This window comes from Alternaria dauci, chromosome 1 (assembly GCF_042100115.1).
Source record: "Alternaria dauci strain A2016 chromosome 1, whole genome shotgun sequence".
Classification (NCBI taxonomy): Eukaryota; Fungi; Ascomycota; class Dothideomycetes; order Pleosporales; family Pleosporaceae; genus Alternaria; species Alternaria dauci.
The window spans coordinates 3799380-3816421 of record NC_091272.1 but is presented as its reverse complement, the minus strand read 5'-3'; the positions used below and the strand labels follow the sequence as shown (position 1 = coordinate 3816421).

At 53.5% G+C, this 17042-nt stretch overlaps 7 protein-coding genes across 7 annotated transcripts; 2 read left to right on the top strand and 5 right to left on the bottom strand.

Annotated features, from left to right (window-relative positions):
- Positions 1–211: 211 nt before the first annotated feature.
- On the bottom strand, positions 212–1244 carry ACET3X_001188 (uncharacterized protein; the record flags this gene model as incomplete). Its single annotated transcript, XM_069446451.1, has 3 exons — positions 212–261; positions 312–1096; positions 1228–1244. The coding sequence occupies 3 exons, from the start codon at positions 1242–1244 to the stop codon at positions 212–214; spliced, it is 852 nt and encodes a 283-aa protein (XP_069311430.1).
- A 2836-nt stretch (positions 1245–4080) lies between these two features.
- ACET3X_001187 (uncharacterized protein) lies at positions 4081–7533 on the bottom strand (the record flags this gene model as incomplete). Its single annotated transcript, XM_069446450.1, has 5 exons — positions 4081–6695; positions 6748–6838; positions 6937–7215; positions 7266–7358; positions 7411–7533. The coding sequence occupies 5 exons, from the start codon at positions 7531–7533 to the stop codon at positions 4375–4377; spliced, it is 2907 nt and encodes a 968-aa protein (XP_069311429.1). The 3' UTR covers positions 4081–4374.
- Positions 7534–7935: 402 nt separating this feature from the next.
- On the top strand, positions 7936–8371 carry ACET3X_001186 (uncharacterized protein; the record flags this gene model as incomplete). The annotated part of the gene is made up of 4 exons (XM_069446449.1): positions 7936–7951; positions 8000–8017; positions 8070–8176; positions 8228–8371. The coding sequence occupies 4 exons, from the start codon at positions 7936–7938 to the stop codon at positions 8369–8371; spliced, it is 285 nt and encodes a 94-aa protein (XP_069311428.1).
- Positions 8372–8500: 129 nt separating this feature from the next.
- Positions 8501–9296, bottom strand: ACET3X_001185 (uncharacterized protein; the record flags this gene model as incomplete). The annotated part of the gene is made up of 3 exons (XM_069446448.1): positions 8501–8622; positions 8674–9153; positions 9203–9296. The coding sequence occupies 3 exons, from the start codon at positions 9294–9296 to the stop codon at positions 8501–8503; spliced, it is 696 nt and encodes a 231-aa protein (XP_069311427.1).
- A 305-nt stretch (positions 9297–9601) lies between these two features.
- ACET3X_001184 (uncharacterized protein) lies at positions 9602–11016 on the top strand. Its single transcript, XM_069446447.1, has 4 exons — positions 9602–9925; positions 9980–10094; positions 10153–10331; positions 10418–11016. Exons 1-4 carry the CDS (start codon positions 9794–9796, stop codon positions 10718–10720), a joined length of 729 nt encoding a protein of 242 aa, XP_069311426.1. The 5' UTR covers positions 9602–9793; the 3' UTR covers positions 10721–11016.
- Positions 11017–12466: 1450 nt separating this feature from the next.
- ACET3X_001183 (uncharacterized protein) lies at positions 12467–14905 on the bottom strand (the record flags this gene model as incomplete). Its single annotated transcript, XM_069446446.1, has 5 exons — positions 12467–12495; positions 12617–13227; positions 13276–14012; positions 14113–14492; positions 14701–14905. 5 exons carry the CDS (start codon positions 14903–14905, stop codon positions 12467–12469), a joined length of 1962 nt encoding a protein of 653 aa, XP_069311425.1.
- Positions 14906–15678: 773 nt separating this feature from the next.
- Positions 15679–16362, bottom strand: ACET3X_001182 (uncharacterized protein; the record flags this gene model as incomplete). The annotated part of the gene is made up of 3 exons (XM_069446445.1): positions 15679–15821; positions 15892–16006; positions 16336–16362. 3 exons carry the CDS (start codon positions 16360–16362, stop codon positions 15679–15681), a joined length of 285 nt encoding a protein of 94 aa, XP_069311424.1.
- Between the last annotated feature and the right edge of the window lie 680 nt (positions 16363–17042).

Here is a 17042-nt window from a genome sequence, read left to right as displayed (position 1 = left end):
GCCTCATGAAGCTGTGCATTGATCCTGGGCGTCAAGTGATGCGTTCAAACCGAGCACTTTATCATTGGTATTCATGAGAAGCAGCCTCGTCTGAAGTCACTAACGATAGCTATCGTCAAGCATGGAAGTCCATGTCACAGATGTCGTAGCCCGTTAAACCGCCCCGAACGCCAAATTGCAACGTCATTGAGCCATCACAAATCCCTCAAGCTTAAGCCTTCTTAGCGAACTCAACACGCAAGATAAGATGACCGAAACCGACTGAAATCTGTTAGCATCGTTCGATATCACAAACTCGTTCTGAAACTTACATCCATCCATCTTCTCACACGCCTTGGCAGCATCCGATCTGTCGGCGTAACTGACAAAGGCAAAGCCCTTTGCACGGCCAGTTTCCCTGTCCTTGGCCAGGAACACCCTCGTGACATGTCCATATCTGGAGAACATGTCGCGTAGATCCTGCTCCTCAGCGAACTCGGACACGTTGGTGACACGGAGGGTTGCGCTGTCGTCCCGGTCGAACTTGCCGCCCATCTTCTCACCAGCACCGGCACGTCCACGCAGATGCGGAGGAACGTAGCCTCCAGAGCCGGTACCCAGGCTTCCTCCTGCTCCGACGCCGGGTGCGTCATCGGGCATGTCTGCGGGCGCGACGTCGCCCTCGGGCGCCATGGTGTCCTTGAAAGGACATTTTGTGGTGAAATGGTCGCCCTGGCAAATACGACACTTGATCTTTGCGTTCTTGAGCTCGGCCTTCTTCTTCGCCTCGTCGCCCTTGTCCTCGTTGCTGGCTTTCCAGTTGGATACTGGTCGGAAGGCGATGTTCTCAGCGACCGAGACGGTATCGGTTTGCGGGCCCGGGGGCTTGCCCTTCTCTGCTCCAAACTTTGCCCATTGCTTTCGCTCGGCCACGCGGGGGTTCACAATCTGCTTGACGACCGTCTTCTTGATGCGCCGGGTGGTCTTGTATTTCTTGCCGTCTTCGCCGATGCGGTAGGAGATGACGGTCTCGGTTCCGTCCTTGTTCTTGATGACTTGGTTGGGTGGGAGGGAGGTGAGGGACTCCTCGTCGTCTTCTTCCGCCCAGTCGGTGCGGCTGCAGCATTCACGTCAGCTCACCAGGTTCTGTAATAGGGCTGCTGTGTATGCGGAAGACGGTTTTCTAGTGCGCCGTGGTGTGGGGGCGGCGGGCACTCATGGGCAGAAAACGCGTGCGCGTAGACTCACCCTGCAGGTCTGGACATGTTGGCGGCTGTGTTTGTGTGTTGTGTATGTTGGGGTTGGTCGTCGTCGGGGGGTCCCTTATGATATAGCAGAATGCGAGAAGTGGCGGTAGCCTGTGGGGCAATTCCACGGTTCAATGTGTGCGCTCCGCCGCCAAGATTTCGCGCTAATAGCTGCGACTCATCACTCCCTTTGACCTCTATGGACCATGGGATGCTCAACAAGCTTCATTATGCAAAGGCCTTTGCGATCGCACCTGCATATTCATCATGATACCAGCCGGTTGCTCCATTCCGATTCCACACAACATACGCGCATGAGTCACAGTTAGGACTGGAAGCTACCATTTGTATGACACTACCCAAAGATCAAGACATCAGCGCAGTAATGATATGGTTCATTGTCCGGACACAGCTTAGGATTACCCAATATCCATCAACTCCCTGACTCTAACCAGCAGGTGACTCAGTCCCAGTTCTGCTACCCTTCTGAGCCCAGATTCCATTGCACCCTGCCTCTTCCAGGTCCCTGGAACTGCCCGACAGACGTCGGCTTAGGTTGCTGAATAATATCGCTGTTAGTCCTCGGAACCGTCTGCACATACGCTTTCGGTGGGGTAGTAGCTGTCTGAAACACCGTATCGCTGCTGCCTCTAGGAAGCTTGGGCTTTTGGATGTGGTGGTGCGAATAAGGCGTATTGAAGTCGTTGACGAAGGGAGTCTGCGACGGTGCTGAATGCGGAGGAGGTGGGAACTGCGGCGTCTGCTGCACCAGTTGCGGCGAACCTTGCGCATAGTCGATGAGGAGGCTGCTTCATGTAAGTATACCGATGCCGATGTTCTGAAGAGAGTCTTACTCCTGTGGTTGAGCACTGCCTCTACGACTTGGTTGAACACTGCTCGCTACACTGCTGTTTCCACCCGCTGTGCTACCGCCCACGCTTCCGAACATTGCTGCATGGTGTGACTGTGGCGTGGCGGGCAACCAGCCACTACTCGTGATGCCCTCGGCATCCATAAGTCGCTGGAGCAGGTCTTCGGTGATGACGAGCAGGTGCTCCAAGGCAGCGAGACGCGAGTCCTCCTTTGCAGAGCAACAATGTATGTATGACCTACTCGAAGGATTGTGTTCGACGATGCAAGCTCCAATTTTTCGTGAGGAAGTCGGGGCGAAACTTATCACGTCTAGACAACGATTCGGTCCATAGATCGCGCGCGCGTTCGCTACATCATGTCAGTCGTACGCATCCAACAGCACGATACGGAGGGAATTGCCAACCGAGTACTCTTGTCCGCGTGCTTTCCAAGGAGTCTTCCGAGTCCTTGTCCTCCATGCGATGGAGAATTTGGCTCGCCGTTCGCTCCAACGCCAGGCTCTCGTAACTGCCGCTCTTGCCGTGCTTCATTTCTTTGAGCGTCTCGATCATCGCGGTTAACCGTCAAGACCCGAGAAAGGGTTGACTTCCTGGACCTGTTCGACTGTCCTGATGAGGATGCGTTGGAGTCGCCGGTATTTGTGCGCCTAAGTGGCCCAAATTTCTCCAACGTCGTCAGTTCTTTAGTGAGACTTTGGACAGACGGCGTTCGAGGAAGATTCTTTTCTGAATTTGTGCGACTCAAAGCCGGTGAAGCTCCAGCTGATCTTGATCCGTCAAGCTGACGAGAAGTCCTCCGCCGGTGGAGCCGAAGCTGCTGGAGTCGCTCTTCCTGATATGCTGCTTCTTTCGTGCGTTGCTCTTGTCTGGCAAGGTAAACGTCCCGAACGCTACTGTATCTGTCGAGGCGGTGGGGGTTCTTGCTATGGTATGGATTGAGCTGAGGACCCAGTGCGATTTTCTCAGCAAGTGTTGGTGGGAGAGCCGGCTGCGAGTGTCTTCTTGGTCTAGTGGACGTTTGTGATGCACTCGAAGTGCTCGACCTGATAGAAGTAGGTCTATAACCGGATCCTGTGGAGTTAGCTCTCGCGAGGCCGGGCCGCCCGTATGGAGGATCCAGGATGTTCGTTTCCTGGATGGTTGCTAATTTTAAGTTCTGCCGATATTGTTCTTGCCAATACCAGGCGGGAGGTGCGCAGGCGCCACAGGTGAAGGGGAACGTTGTTACGTTCGCGAATTAACTCCGCTGAGCAACTGGTGTCAGCTTCTGTCTCAGGCATACTTCTTTATTCGGGAGCAAAAGGCATACCTATCGTGTAGCTATCAGCTTTGGGGTCAAAAGACCTTGGAGGTAGATGCAGGCCCGTCACTGTATAGAGTAGGAATAGACAGGCCTGTGAGCAATGTGGTGTTCCAGGTGATGATCAAGGTCGAGAAGTAGCGTCAACAGCAGTGGATCAAAGAATAGGATAAAGGAAAAAAAATATAGTAGGAGGTAACGGGTAAGAGTCAAAGTGCAAGATTTTGTCGGCAAGCGATCAGCGATGAACCTGTATGCCAAATCGTGAGGAAGCTGCTATGGCGTTTGTGTTGTTTGCTGGGATAGCAGAAGCTCATGGCTTCCCAACTCACCATACGTCAAGCACGCTTGCTGCCAGGTAAGAAGAAGGTGCGCTCGATAACGTTGCGCTAGACTATAGTAACGGACGTCGTCACAGCCCACGGCAGTCGCAGATCGCGACGCTTCGAAATGAGTATGTTCGTAACATACTCTGTGTAATCTTGCCGTCAACTGGATATATGCGCAACGTTATCCACAAATGACGGAACCCTGAAGTACCCAGTAGTGCGGCAGATGTTTCAGTCAAGCGTCGTTTGCATGTATAGATTATCTGTTGATGTCACGATACCGATATGTTGGCTCTAGTGAAGCAAGCCAATGATCACTTTGAACATATACACGAACACGAAAAATGTGAAGTATAGAGATGAACAGTATCTAAGCACTTTGAACAATAACCCACACCTTGTCCCATCGATGGTATCCTGCCTTTCATGTCCCGATCTTCCATGCAAATGCCCACACACAAACGCTTCAAGTACAATTATGCTATCCGATATACACTACATCACGCATCAAACATACCATCGTCCTACTGGCCTATGGAGGCGCTCAGCTAGTCCATCCCAAGAAGGAGCGCTGCACATCTTAGCTACTCTTCGGTTTCTGACGCGTTGACGTTTTGAAACAGAGGCCTTGGTTCGGAATCCAGCATCTAACCAGAGAACCTGAACCGCGAAGCTTCCAGTCTGCCGAGACCTTCACGGGGGGCCACATTGCGCCGACGATAACTAGTAGTGAAGTCTTGGAGAATGGTCCTAATCATTCTGACATCGCCAGTTTGGATACGTTGTCGAATGTTGTTGAGGAATCGCTCGCTCTCCTGAGGTGTGATGCTGCCTTGTGGTAACATTCCAACGGTGCTGGCCACCCATTGAGCGACTTGTTCAGGCATGAGCTCGAAGAGGTCTAGGAGCACACCAGATGAGTCCGCGAAGCAGCCTTCGGGGAAGCTGTACATCATTCCAGTCATGATGCGCTGGACTAACTGAACGCCAGCACCAACAACGAGTTGCTTGACGCGGTTCCGCAGTTGCTCGGGGACATCGTGGCGAGTGTTGTCGAAGGTAGATGAGGGCGATGAGTTACGACCGTAACCGAGCAAATCACGCAGGAAGTGCAGCACTGCGATGATAGGGTCTTCTTTAAGCAGCGTCAGGGAGCTGCAGGCTGCGAGAAGAACAGTGTCCATGAGTGGCGACATGATCGACTCTGTGGGGAAATAGAGTGCCATATCGGCGGCAAGGCGGAAGTAATCTTCGATGAGGTCCGGAAGCTCTTCAGGTGGCAGATCGCTTAATATGCGCAGGAAGGTCTTCGCTTGCTGCTCATAGAACTGGTAGACATCATTCGCCAGACTTGGGTCAACGTCATCTACACCTTGTGAGAATTCTCGTACGATGGATGCAGTCGCCCAAAGGAAGCAGCCCTGCCTTGACTTATCAAAGCCCTCAATCAGCTTGGTTGCAAGATCGGGCAAGAGCGGGCGCATCGCTGTACGGTAGGAAAGCACCATGTATCGCCAGCACCGACATACACGCTCAAGGATAGGTATGCTTGTGTTGAAGTGTGAAATCATATTGGCAAGAGTAGGGAAGACCTCTTGGCAATACTTGACCGCTGGATGTTCCTGCCCAGGCGCAACCTCTGGTCTGACCATCTCGAAAAAGATGGTCAGCAGATTGATCTTGTCGGCGATGAGCTTTTGATCCGCCTCGTCCTTTGCTTGTCGCGCAATCTCAATCAAGTGGGCCATGACCGGGTCGAGATACAACTTGAGAGTTGCCAAAAGCTGTTCGTTGGGTACCTTGGCGACTACTGACGCAACACCTTCGGTGATCTCCTCTTGGCTGCTGATTGGCAGTTTATTCAAATTCTTTGCGTAGAACTGTTGCAAGGGGCCGACAAAGTTTACCAGCAGGCTCGCGCAGTCGTTGCAGAAGAACTTGAATGATAGCGCAGCGGCTCGAATCACGTCCTTGGCAGAATGGTCGAAGGCGGCCATGATGTAATCCAATTGCAGCTGTAGCGTATCGGGATGCTGTGCGGTCCATTCAGTGTATCTTCCTAGAGCCATGACAGCTTGAAATCGCAGCTTGTGGTGGTCAGGTATGCCCGCGATGAGCGGGATAAGACGAGGCAGCATTATATTCTCGTCTGGAGGTACCATGCGACCCGTGGCTCTGACAGCGAACAGGGGCGCTTCCAGTTTCTGCCACTCGGGCACATTGTTCGGACCAGCTTGAGCGCCGTAAGTCTGGACCCATTGCTGCATGAGGTCATAGGGCTTTTGAAGACACTCTACGACACCCATGACCTCGCAGCAGTCCTTCAGCACGTCGCCCATCTGGTGACGGAACTCGCGGAACTTTTCTTCCTGATCACGATCGCCTTCGAACAGGTCCTTTTCGTCACCAGTTTCTGGCTTGGGGAACTCGAGATGACCAATCATAATGTCCACTAACTTGGAGTAGATGTCCAAGCACTGGTTGCGTGCTTCGGCGTACTTGTCGATGGTGAGATACTGCTTCAGGTCGTACCAGAACTTGAAAGTATGAGATATGGCATCCCTCTCCTTGTCCAGCGCTGCCGTCGCCAGTATTGCTTGGACGAGGGCGCGGAAGTCGGTGGGTAGGCGCGCGATGAGAATGACCCATGATTCTCCTGCTTCAGCAAATATCCTGGCGATACCCTTGAACTTCTCAGAGTCCTCCTCTTGTGCCGCTTCAGCGAGCTTGGTCTGGAGATTGATGACCTGGGGATAGAGAACCATTATCGAGTTGAGAGTCTCGTCGACATCTCTGGTCTCTGCGATAAGGGCGCTCAGGCACTCAACAGCGGCTTCGAATGGATCATCTAAGGACAGGTCTTCGACGATGATTTTGAGAAGCGGCGAGTTGATGATGGCGTCCAGTGGTATCTCTCGTATCCAGGACGTGATGCAGTTGAGTAACTGCGGGTTCTGGGCAGCAGCGGCTATAGAGGGTCAGCAGGGGGCGAGCTTAGTAAAGGGCAACTTTGAGCGTACGAGAAGAAGTGCCGTATCGGATGAGGAGTTCCAGGGCTTGTTGGGCGTTGTCGTCGATCAATTCGGTCGTCCTCATAGTCAACTCGTGTTCCTGACCACCACATATTAGACTACAACTCTACTATCATATGTCGACACCTTGGGGAATTGCCGTGGGCTGATGACGGGGCGCGGCTCGTTCGGACGTACTGTGAGAGCGATCTTGCGTCCATGTGTGACTTCTTCGGGGAGAACACGGAGAAAGTCCAGGACGCAAGGTAGCGTTGCTGGATCTGAGCCGAGGGTGTTGACAACGTCTTTGAGGACATCCTTCCACTCGGTCATCTGGATGGCCAGATTCGCCAGACACACGCATAGCTGCAAACGAATGGGCTTGGGTCCGGCATGGAATATCGCCAGATTGCGCATGATGGACGCCCGGAGCTCTGGAAGCTGTGCGCGAGGCACTTGGTGGAGGTCGTATACAATCTGGCACAGTCAGCATGTGCCCACACTCTGCAGGAGCAGCAACGACCCACCTTTCCCTTGAGTGTAGTGGCAGCAAAGAGCTTGGCAGCCGCGTCTGCTGAGTTTGCCTCGAGCATAGCCAGTGTGGTAGTCCATGCCTCTTCCTGTGACATATCAGCCCCTCACGCCCCGTGCAAATGTGCCCATGCCACCTACCGACTTCTGGAACTGTTCCAGAAACTGATGTGCCTGCTCCTTCTGTGCGCGGTCCGCCTGCGACGCCATGGTGTTGTGCGCCGCCAGCACAGGGTCGAAGACTTGCTGTCCGTTGGCAGCCATGGTGAGGGAATTGGACGAGGTGGTGGGGGCAGGGAGGGGGAAGACGGGCGCGGATACTGCTCGGAGCAAGGCGGCGGGGCGTGTGTTATATTGCGCGCATCAACTGACGGGTTAGGCGAGCGTGGAAGACGGCAGGTGCAAGTGGTGAGGAGGTGACGGCGGCGGCAGTTGCGGTGGCGGTGGTGGTGAGTTTGTTTGGAGACGGGCAGTTGCGTTCGGTCGCATAGTCAAAGTAGCACGAAGATCCCCACGTCGGTGCCAAGGCGTTTGTGACCGCTCAGGTCGCGCCAGAAATGTTCCTTCCACCACAGCTTCTCCCCCGAGCCTCTCCCCACATTGCGCCCCGACTCGGACCCTTACAGCTACCAGACACTACCAGAGACTCGCCATCAGCTTCTCACAATGACTGGACGTGGTGGTCAGTATGCCTGCCACTGCTGCAGAAGGATCAGCTAACTCGTCCTAGGCCGCGGCGGAGGAAAGGGTACGCCCGCTACCACATGCATGCGACGCGACAGCAGCTGATTACGCTCTAGTTCTCCTTCCCCCGATCAACTTCATTTTCAAGCTTCTACAGTCACGGGCGACCATCTCGGTATGGTTGTACGAGAACTTGGGCATGCGCATTGAGGGAAAGCTTAGGGTACGACTGCCTAAACATCTCGCATCGCGAAAGTTGCTAACCACTGCGCAGGGCTTTGACGAATTCATGAACCTCGTAATCGACGACGCCATCGAGGTCACGCTCGCGAAGAAGGACGCGCCAGAGGAAAGGCGCAAAGTCGGCCAGATCCTGTTGAAGGGCGACAACATTTCTCTCATTCAGCAGCTCCAATAAGCGCAACCTCCTATTCACTCCTCGCACAATCATAGGGACACACGATGGACACTGCGCACACATCAGGCTAGGAGGGAGATGGCGCCGTGTAACACGGACAAACTCGTTTGAAAGGTTCGGGGGAGGACATTAAGCTCCCACGCGACGGAGCTCGCCATCACCGGTGATCAGGGCGTCCAAACGGAAATCGGAGGAATCCATGGGAACCGACTCGTTTGGTGGCAGGAACTGCTCAGTTAACGAGAGGCCAACTTCAACTTGGTTAGTTAGCCCTCCAAAGACACAATACCAGTAGTTCTTACCGCGAAAAGGCATGCGCAAAACTTGGTGACAACGCGTCAAGAAATAGTCGTAGAAGCCTTTACCGTGCCCCAGGCGGCCAAAGTGCGAGTCGAAAGCCATGCCCGGCATGACGATCAGATCCAGACCAGCACTCACGCCGTCGGTCTCCCCATTCGTGATGCCGGTGCCGCCAAAGCAATTTGCACGTGATGATATGGACTCTTTGCTGGGAGTGGGGATGCCCCAATTGTCAGGTTCCAACGATTCAAAGTCTTGGACCGACCGCAGCTCTACCATGTCCATGATGGATTTTGGTTGGCCTGGTTTGGGCGCTTCCAAACTATAGGTATAGGGAATGAAGACCTTCTTGCCCTCCTCCAGTGCATTGCGCACAATGTCTCTCGTGGAAATTTCACCGCCTGGCATAGACAGGTAGACACTTATCCTGCGTGCAGCTTTGTACTCTGGCATGGCCAGCAGAGTCTTGGTAGCATTGGATGCTTTACAGCATCAGTGGAAGCAGCAGTAACCGAAAAAACCAGGACGTACTTTGAGCAGCAGCAACGGCTTCGGGAATTCCTCTGAGAATGCTCCTAATCCTGTTGCGCAATTCCTTCTTGACAGCTGCTAGTGACGCGGCCATAGCGCCGTTTAATTGCAAGCGTAACGGCGTTCCAGCGAGGATACCGATGCTCCGGAGGTCGGACCTGGTGCTGCAGTGTCGTGGCGAGAGGACAACAGTGAACGGCAGAGGCCGTAGTTGCAACAATAACGGTCTCTAGAGTGGTATAGCAAAGCGAAGGCTGACGGGAATGGCTAGCAGATCGGCTGCGGGTGCGGGCGATGATATCGGACTTATCCACCGGAAGCCGGTGATGATCTGCAGCTAGCCGCGTGATCCCTGTCGATTCGTTCCAAGCCAGGAGGCGGCGACACTCAAACACAGCCAAACATCCTCCCCTCAACAACCACGACTACCGCCAACCTCCTGCCCTCGCGCACCCACACTCGCTTTCGCACGCCACCGACCATCCACAATCGTTCACACACACACACACACTCACTCACTCACTCACTCACTCACTCACTCACTCACTCACTCACTCACACCACACCACACCACACCACGCTACACGAATCATGTTGTCACGGATAGCAGCGCTGCTGCTCTCAGGAGCCGCCATTCTAGGCGCGCAAGCCCAAACCGCCGCCCTTCCTGCAGAACTCGTCGGCACCTGGACGAGCAAGGCGAACTCGACCATGACCGGACCTGTATGCACTCACGTGTCCATGCGTGCCCGCGACGCGAGACTAACCACCACATAGGACTTTTACGACCCCGTCAACGAGAAATTCACCGAGCCCAAGCACACGGGCATCAGCTACTCCTTTACTGCGGATGGCCACTTTGAAGAGGCCTACTACCGCGCCGTCGCAAATCGTACGTTGGCAGTGTTGAAAAGGCGCTAGGACAGAGCCATTGCTAACAGCCACCACAGCAACGGATCCCAAGTGTCCCAAGGGCATAATCCAATGGCAACACGGAACCTACGAGAAACTCGCAAACGGCTCCCTGGTCCTCAAGCCTATCAAGGTTGACGGCAGACAACTCTACTCGGACCCGTGCGCTTACAGCAACGCCGTCTACACACGATACAATGCCTCTGAACTATTCGATGTACGTTGAGATGCCTCCTCTCGTCACCCCAATCAACCAGCCCTCTGTAATCGCATTCAAGTCATCATACTAATCACTCTGTACAGCGCTACGAGTACGTTGCCTCGGACGCCTACCACAAGATCCCGCGCATCACGCTCTACAAATTTGACGGTGCGCCTATGATGCCTTTGTACCTCGCCATGTCCACGCCAAAAATGCTTTCCACCACAACCCTCAACCCTCTCGTGACACAGACCCCTTCGGCCAAAAACTCGAAGCGCGGCGAACTACCCATGAACCACGAGGTGCTGTTCAAGAGGACGCCTGGCGCCGCCAGGGCTGAACAGTGGTGGTGGTTCGGCGTGTTCATGACAGCGGGTGGCAGTGTGCTCTACTACTTCTTCTAGAAGCGCAGTGGACACTATGGCATGGAGAAATAGTGGTAATAGCAGACACTTGCGCAATGCCACGACTGCATCAGGCGTACATTGGAGTTTGGCATATTATACGGCACGGGAGCATTTGCTTGTAATTAGGTTCACACGAATTGGTTTGCTGGGCGAGGAAAGAGGCGTTGGTGGTATCCATCAGACACGAGTCCTTAAAAAAAACACGTCATGTTCATTAGCTAACGAGCGAGCGGGCGCAATTTGATCTTTGGAGAATATGTAGACAGATTACCATATGTATAGTTCAATACACTTGTTCGGGCTCGAACACATTTCTAAACCATTGTTGTTTGTCTGCTATTGCATGCATGCCCCGAATCGTTCAACAACAGGGTCCCATGCCCCCACCCGATGGGGCCGATGTGAACGCATGGCCAGCATCTGGTACACTGATTGCGCTAGCCCTCTGTTTGCGCTGACTAGATGATGCCCTAGCAACCAACAGATTTTACTACCGCTCTACAACGTTCCTTAAGCTCTCTAGCCCAAAGAAGAAATAACTGCTATCTTCTTATCTTCATCGCTGCACTTTTCTGAAAACGCCATAGTATAGCAGCGCAACAATGCTTCGTTTAGATGATGGGGTATCGTATATCGTATAAATGGTGACGCACTATGCACGACGATGCTCGCTGGAAATGGGAAGTTCTGCCCAAAGCAGTATGTAAGTACAGTTTTTTTGTGGGGTCCGTTGTGAAGTCGTGATATTGCAGTTCTGAAGGATCGCATTCGCAGCTGTGTGGTTGCGAATTTGCGTTATTTATGTTTTTAGCGTAGGGAGAGAGCCTTGACCCGTATAACGAGCTTCCAGAGTTGATTTTCTGATTGCTCTCGAGTGGAGGCAGTGGATGATGGATTCCTGAATTGCGCAGCAGCTGGTGCTGACTCGGGGTAAGTGGCGGAAGGTAAATATCGGTCTTGTCTACTTTCATTCCAGAATGTGTCCCGGGTATGCTTCCACCACCGTAATGTTGATGCTGGCTTCTTACGCTTTGACCAGTTCGAGTCTCGCGGTGCTAACTCAAATAACGAGGTACTGTGGTGCAGTTCGTTGCTCCGTTCCTTTTTCTGCCATCTTTTCACACAGCCGGTCGCCAGCTCTTTCTTTTCCCTAGCTTCCCCCTTCTACTCCTTACAGTCCAAATCTCTCCATCCCAACTCGGAGATCCTCCTCGGTGCCTAACAAATTCATAGCCCACGGCGGCGGTCGCGTCTTCACCACATATCTCGTCTCCCCATGTATTTCCTGTACTCTTCCTTGCTGTCTGTTCCTTCCATCGGCCTCCTCTTCCTCTTCCTCAGCGCTGACTGCTTGAATCCGTGTCGTTCTCCTCTTGTATGGCGGCCCTCTCCCCATCTCTGCAGCCTTCTCCCAGGCCGTCTCACACCCTTTTGCGATGATCCCTGCACTAGCCCAACCTGTCCTCTTGTCGGTTTCTAATAACCTGGTGATGAGCCACTCACGCTGTCGCGGATCCTGAAACGTAATGCCGGCGAAGAAAAGCGACAATGTAGATTCTGTCAAGACTGCGCCAAGAAAGGGAGAAAGGTCCGAATCAATGGGCATCTGAAAACCAGCACATATGCGGCCGATGAGCATGCAATATGGGGCTGTAGCGGATGCACATACACCAGCCGCCATTTGAGCAGCGGGTGGCATACCTGGGTGAGACCGTAGAAGGATGATCCTGGAGACGTGAATCATTAACCACAGAATGGATATGTCGTAGCTTCTGTGTAGAATAGCTGGGCCAAAGGGTGTCATATTCCCCTGTTGATTGGGATGTTCTCCTGGCGCTGGTGGGTAAGTGTCTTCTGGCAATGGTGCGAAGGAATCAGTCTGTTCCAATATACGCGCAATTGTCGTGTGTGCATTGACGATACTCTCCCATTCCGATACGGCATTCTCATATTCGGTAGGCAGGTCAGCATGTTGGGGATGAGGTGCGTTTGGGGTCTGTGGTGAGCGTTCGTAATTAGGATTTTCGTAGCTGGAGAGAACAGGTCCTGGACCTGCCGAAGGTGCCATTCCATAGAAACTGGGCATAGCTGGTGGTTTAGGTGGACCACCTTGAGGTGATTTCCCAGCCGACATAGATGGCGGCCTGAAGCCCGATGGAGGTTGTGGTGGAGGCTGACCTGTCCAGCCTGGCGGTGGTGGCCCCTTCCATCCTGGTGGCGGACCATGCATTTGAGGCGGGGGTCCTGCAGAGCTCGCGGACATCTGCTGCTGACCATGTGGACCGCTTGGTGGCGGCCCCATGTTCCCAAAACCAGGCATACCAGGGCGAGGTCGCCATCCACCGTCAGCTTCTATTTGTCGAAGTTTGCGACTGCGGTCTCGGACAGTGAAGTCTGCGATACGACCCAAAAGAAGGATAATGTGGTCATGGGAGCCATAGAGAGCGTCAGCTCGGCCAAGTGGTGCTCTTGGAGGGCAATCCGACCACTTGCGATAAGGATTACTACCACCAATCAGTCGCACGTTCTGGAGCCCTACCTACGATACTCACATGAGGCGGTTACCGCTGACGATGCTTTGATAAGCATCATGTCTAGCGTATGACCAATATATGTCCTGTAGCGTCTCGTAGCTTTGCAGATCCAACTTCGCAGGTATCTTAGGTCTTGCGTCGTGCCTTGCGCCGTTGTCTTCGAAGACCATTCCGAAGTCGTCATAGTTGACATTTTTGCCAACAATCGTGCTTACAAGACTCTGGTCTGGCATCAAAGCGCTATCTTTGAGCCTCTGATCAAATTGGCTCTGATCGATAAGCATCTCAGGGTTCTGGTATGGAAAATTCCGCTCCATAGCAGTTTGGGCCGCTCGCAAACGCCTCGCCTCGCGCGTTAGCGATCGGAAATCGAGTTCAGTAATGAGGCGCTGGGCTCCGATGAGATGGGTACCCCATTTGACATGCTCCGCCGTCCAAACTTCATAGAACGCCAAAAGCAAGGAAGTGGCTAACGTGAGGGTCGACAAACGTTTCTTGGAATTGCTGAGAGAACGGACGAGTCGCTTCAACGAGTATGCGTAGTGTTTGTACGATGGTGTTATTGAGGCGCCTTGCAATCTTGCAATGTGCAAACTCGCAAGCGCTAACATGGCGTGCAATAATCCCTGATGAGTGAGAGCCTTCAAAGGCAATGTGTATGTCCAAAGACCCTGCTGGACGGGTCGTGTAGAACTTTCGAAAATGAGGGCAGGGTGTATAGGATTTCGTTCGTACATTGACAACGTTGGACCGGTCTATCGGAAGTCAGTGGACCGTATGATTGTGGAGGTTCGGGAAGCTACGCAGCATCTGCGATAACGAGACAGATTGTGCAGCTGTCCCTGTCGCACTTACCACGTGGATGTAGTGCGCAAAGACCCTCGCAGTCTTGGGGTTGCGCAGAGGGCTGGCTGCATATTCTGGTCTATAGTCTGACAGCAACCCGTCATACAAGAATGCATCATACCGCCTTATACCCAGCTCGTTGTAGTTCTCAAGGTGTATGCGACGGATGCTGTCCAATTCTTTGCTTGCAAGTAAAGCCTGTGCATCCTCCGTAGTCTCCGCATCAAACATCTCTTCGTCCGACTGAACGTCCCAGTAATCATCATCTTCGTTTTCGATTGCGGCTTCGTCGAGAACTTGTGTAGGACTAACATGGTCATTACCACCAAAGCCATCGAGGAGGAGTTGCGACTGGGGTTGCTGCGCTTGCGATACGGCGAAAGGTTGCTCTGTAGACATGAACTGTCAGCTCGATGACATACGGTTCGACATGGTGATGGAGAGTAGCGTGCTATTGCAGCTGGAAAAGACTGGGGAAACACCCAGGTTTCAAAGGCATGCACGATTTTATCGAGTGACAGTGGACAAGGGCTTTTGACACAGAAAATAATAGTAATCATTGGGGTATACGAGGTTTTAACTAGACACGAGACATACCGAGGACGGGCTGAGACATATACTTTACATCTGGGGTTATATCATGAATAGGCATCTGGACAGAAGGATAACTTGCATGACTAAAGTCAGCGTGAGCGTGAGAAACTGCTGGGTAGTTAAGATGTCCGATCTGGCTGAAATTTGTCGGAGTGGCTTGTATAGAGTGCACAGGGGCTTGTGCGTGACTGTCATATCTTTGCGCCATTGGCAGTGCCTCTGTGTGATAGGGGTGTTGATCGCTTCTAGGGGATACACTGGAATGATCCCGATAAGTGCCTTCGGCTTGCTGGCTATCAGATCGATAGGCTTGTGGGTAGATTGGCGGAGGATGAGGAACTGGGGCCTTGAGGTTGGAATCGTGGCTATACGGGACCGAGACGGGTGGATATGATGCACTCTGGGTATATTGAAAAGGCGCTTGGTAGGTGCTGTGCGAATCGTGTCTATACTGTGTTTGTGGACTTGTATGCATTGACGAAGGCGGCGGGAAATATGACGTGGTTGGAGTGTCGTTATGTGCTTGATGGTTTGGCGATTGAAGCGGCTGTTGGTGAAGAGGGGACGGCTGCGGCTGCTGATAAGCCTGCTCGTGTGTATAGCCGGGGTTCCCTTCGGCGAAACCTTGCTGGGGTTCTGAAGGCCCTGGACCTGAGCTCGGATCCATTTGTGAGAAGTCGAAGCTGCCATGCAGACGGGGTTGGATCGAACCAAGCATGTTTTCTTGCATAGCGGTAGCTGGCTCAGGCCCACGATATGACTGATTCCGTGTCCCAGGAAGCATCGAGGTGTGATATTGGATAGTGCTGACCACGCCTGGATGATTTGGCCAGTCTCCGATTGGGGGTTTGAAGATGACTCTCTGGTTGTAGCCCTCGCACTGACGTTTGGACTTGATGCAGTTGGCGCAGGTAGGTCTCTCCTCGCCACACTTTATGCGGCGTTTTCGACAGGTGAGACATCCAGTCTTGGTCCTCTTCCTCATCTTGGAGTTGGCTGCAGACCCCGAGACGCCTGTTGGTGAAACGTCGCCCGAGGCTCCTGGCACTGGAGCCGGCGGCACGCTCGCCATGGTTTGGAGGTGGAGAGATGAGAGAGAGAGAGATGAGAGGTGACAAGCCAGCCTGGTACAGCACTTAGTATGGGTCTACTAACGGCACAAATACGAGGTGCCAGGCTAGTTGGATAGTATACCTAGGTAACCTTCGATGTCGAAGAATGGGGGGTATAGGATGGGCGGGACGATGTTGGTCCGCTTGCAAGCGGGTACGGCTGAGCCAAGAGTGATTAACTTTGCAGAATTGCCGATCTGAGATAGGTGAGTGCTGTGGGGCGCCGGCGACTAGGCAGTCGAGCTTCACGGTCAAGTGTGATGGAAGTGCAAGTGACGGCGTCGTCTTGTAGTTGTAGTTGAGAGAGGTCGTAGACAAGAACAAAGCTTCTCAGGGAAGTCGATCATTCAGCCTGCGGGAGCCATGTGGAGTCCAGGGCTTCAATGTTAGTTATAACGGAGTGGGGAGCACGCACCAGGTGTCAAAGGCTGCTGGTAAGGCCTAAAGGGGAGAGAGCGGCAAGTCCGCCGCCGTTCGTAGAGACGGAAGGCTGTACGTAAAATGATAGCGCGCCCACGGTGCCTACATCAGGCATGAAAAGACCATAGAGCATGTGTGTTCTAGACTAGAAAGGGAACTATACTTTTCCGGGGAGCGACAAGGTACATGGGGATTGGGTTAGGGTGGGCAACTGAAGTCGGATGCAGAAACAGCGGGTGTGCACACAGACTTGGAGCTGTCTAGAGGAGCAGGGTAAGAAGTCAGGTTTCGATTCGGCAGCTGTCGTGCGAGGTCTCGTCGGAGTGCGTGCCAATGGACCGGGGGGGGTGAGGGTGAAGGGCTTGCGCTAGGGCAGTGGGAGAAGAAATTTGGCGGCTGATCAGCGGATCTGATGCCGGGTAGGCTGATGAGGGGGGTTACGATGTTTTGGTCAGGACGTGGGTTCCTGGCCGGTCTGCCCAATATAGACACACGACGGTCGAAGCGGTGGAGGATCTCTGGTTGCGAGCGTTGGGAGGTGGACGGCGGGATGACGGCTTGACAGGCTAACCTGGGATCCGCCTGGTGCGCTGCCGAGTTCGGAAGCAGCCACGATGCTTTGCCGAGGATCCTCACCCTTGTGGCCTCGTCCAACCCACTGCCTACGGGCAAAGCAACCTCTTTGACTCTCTGCTCCACCGTCAAGGCGTGCTTTGTCTGCTAGCCACTTGCGCACCCTGTCCCTCCTCAGCCTCCGTCGTGTCGAGTTTCTGCGCACGAGCAGAACCTGGGTGCAACGTGGGACTCGGGGAC

Bases quoted from the DNA above. Each gene is read 5' to 3' on its own strand.
- ACET3X_001184 (XM_069446447.1), top strand. From the start codon at position 9,794: ATGTTGTCACGGATAGCAGCGCTGCTGCTCTCAGGAGCCGCCATTCTA. The intron at 9,926-9,979 runs GTATGCACTCAC...ACCACCACATAG, and splicing joins ACTCGACCATGACCGGACCT to GACTTTTACGACCCCGTCAA. The intron at 10,332-10,417 runs GTACGTTGAGAT...CACTCTGTACAG, and splicing joins ATGCCTCTGAACTATTCGAT to CGCTACGAGTACGTTGCCTC.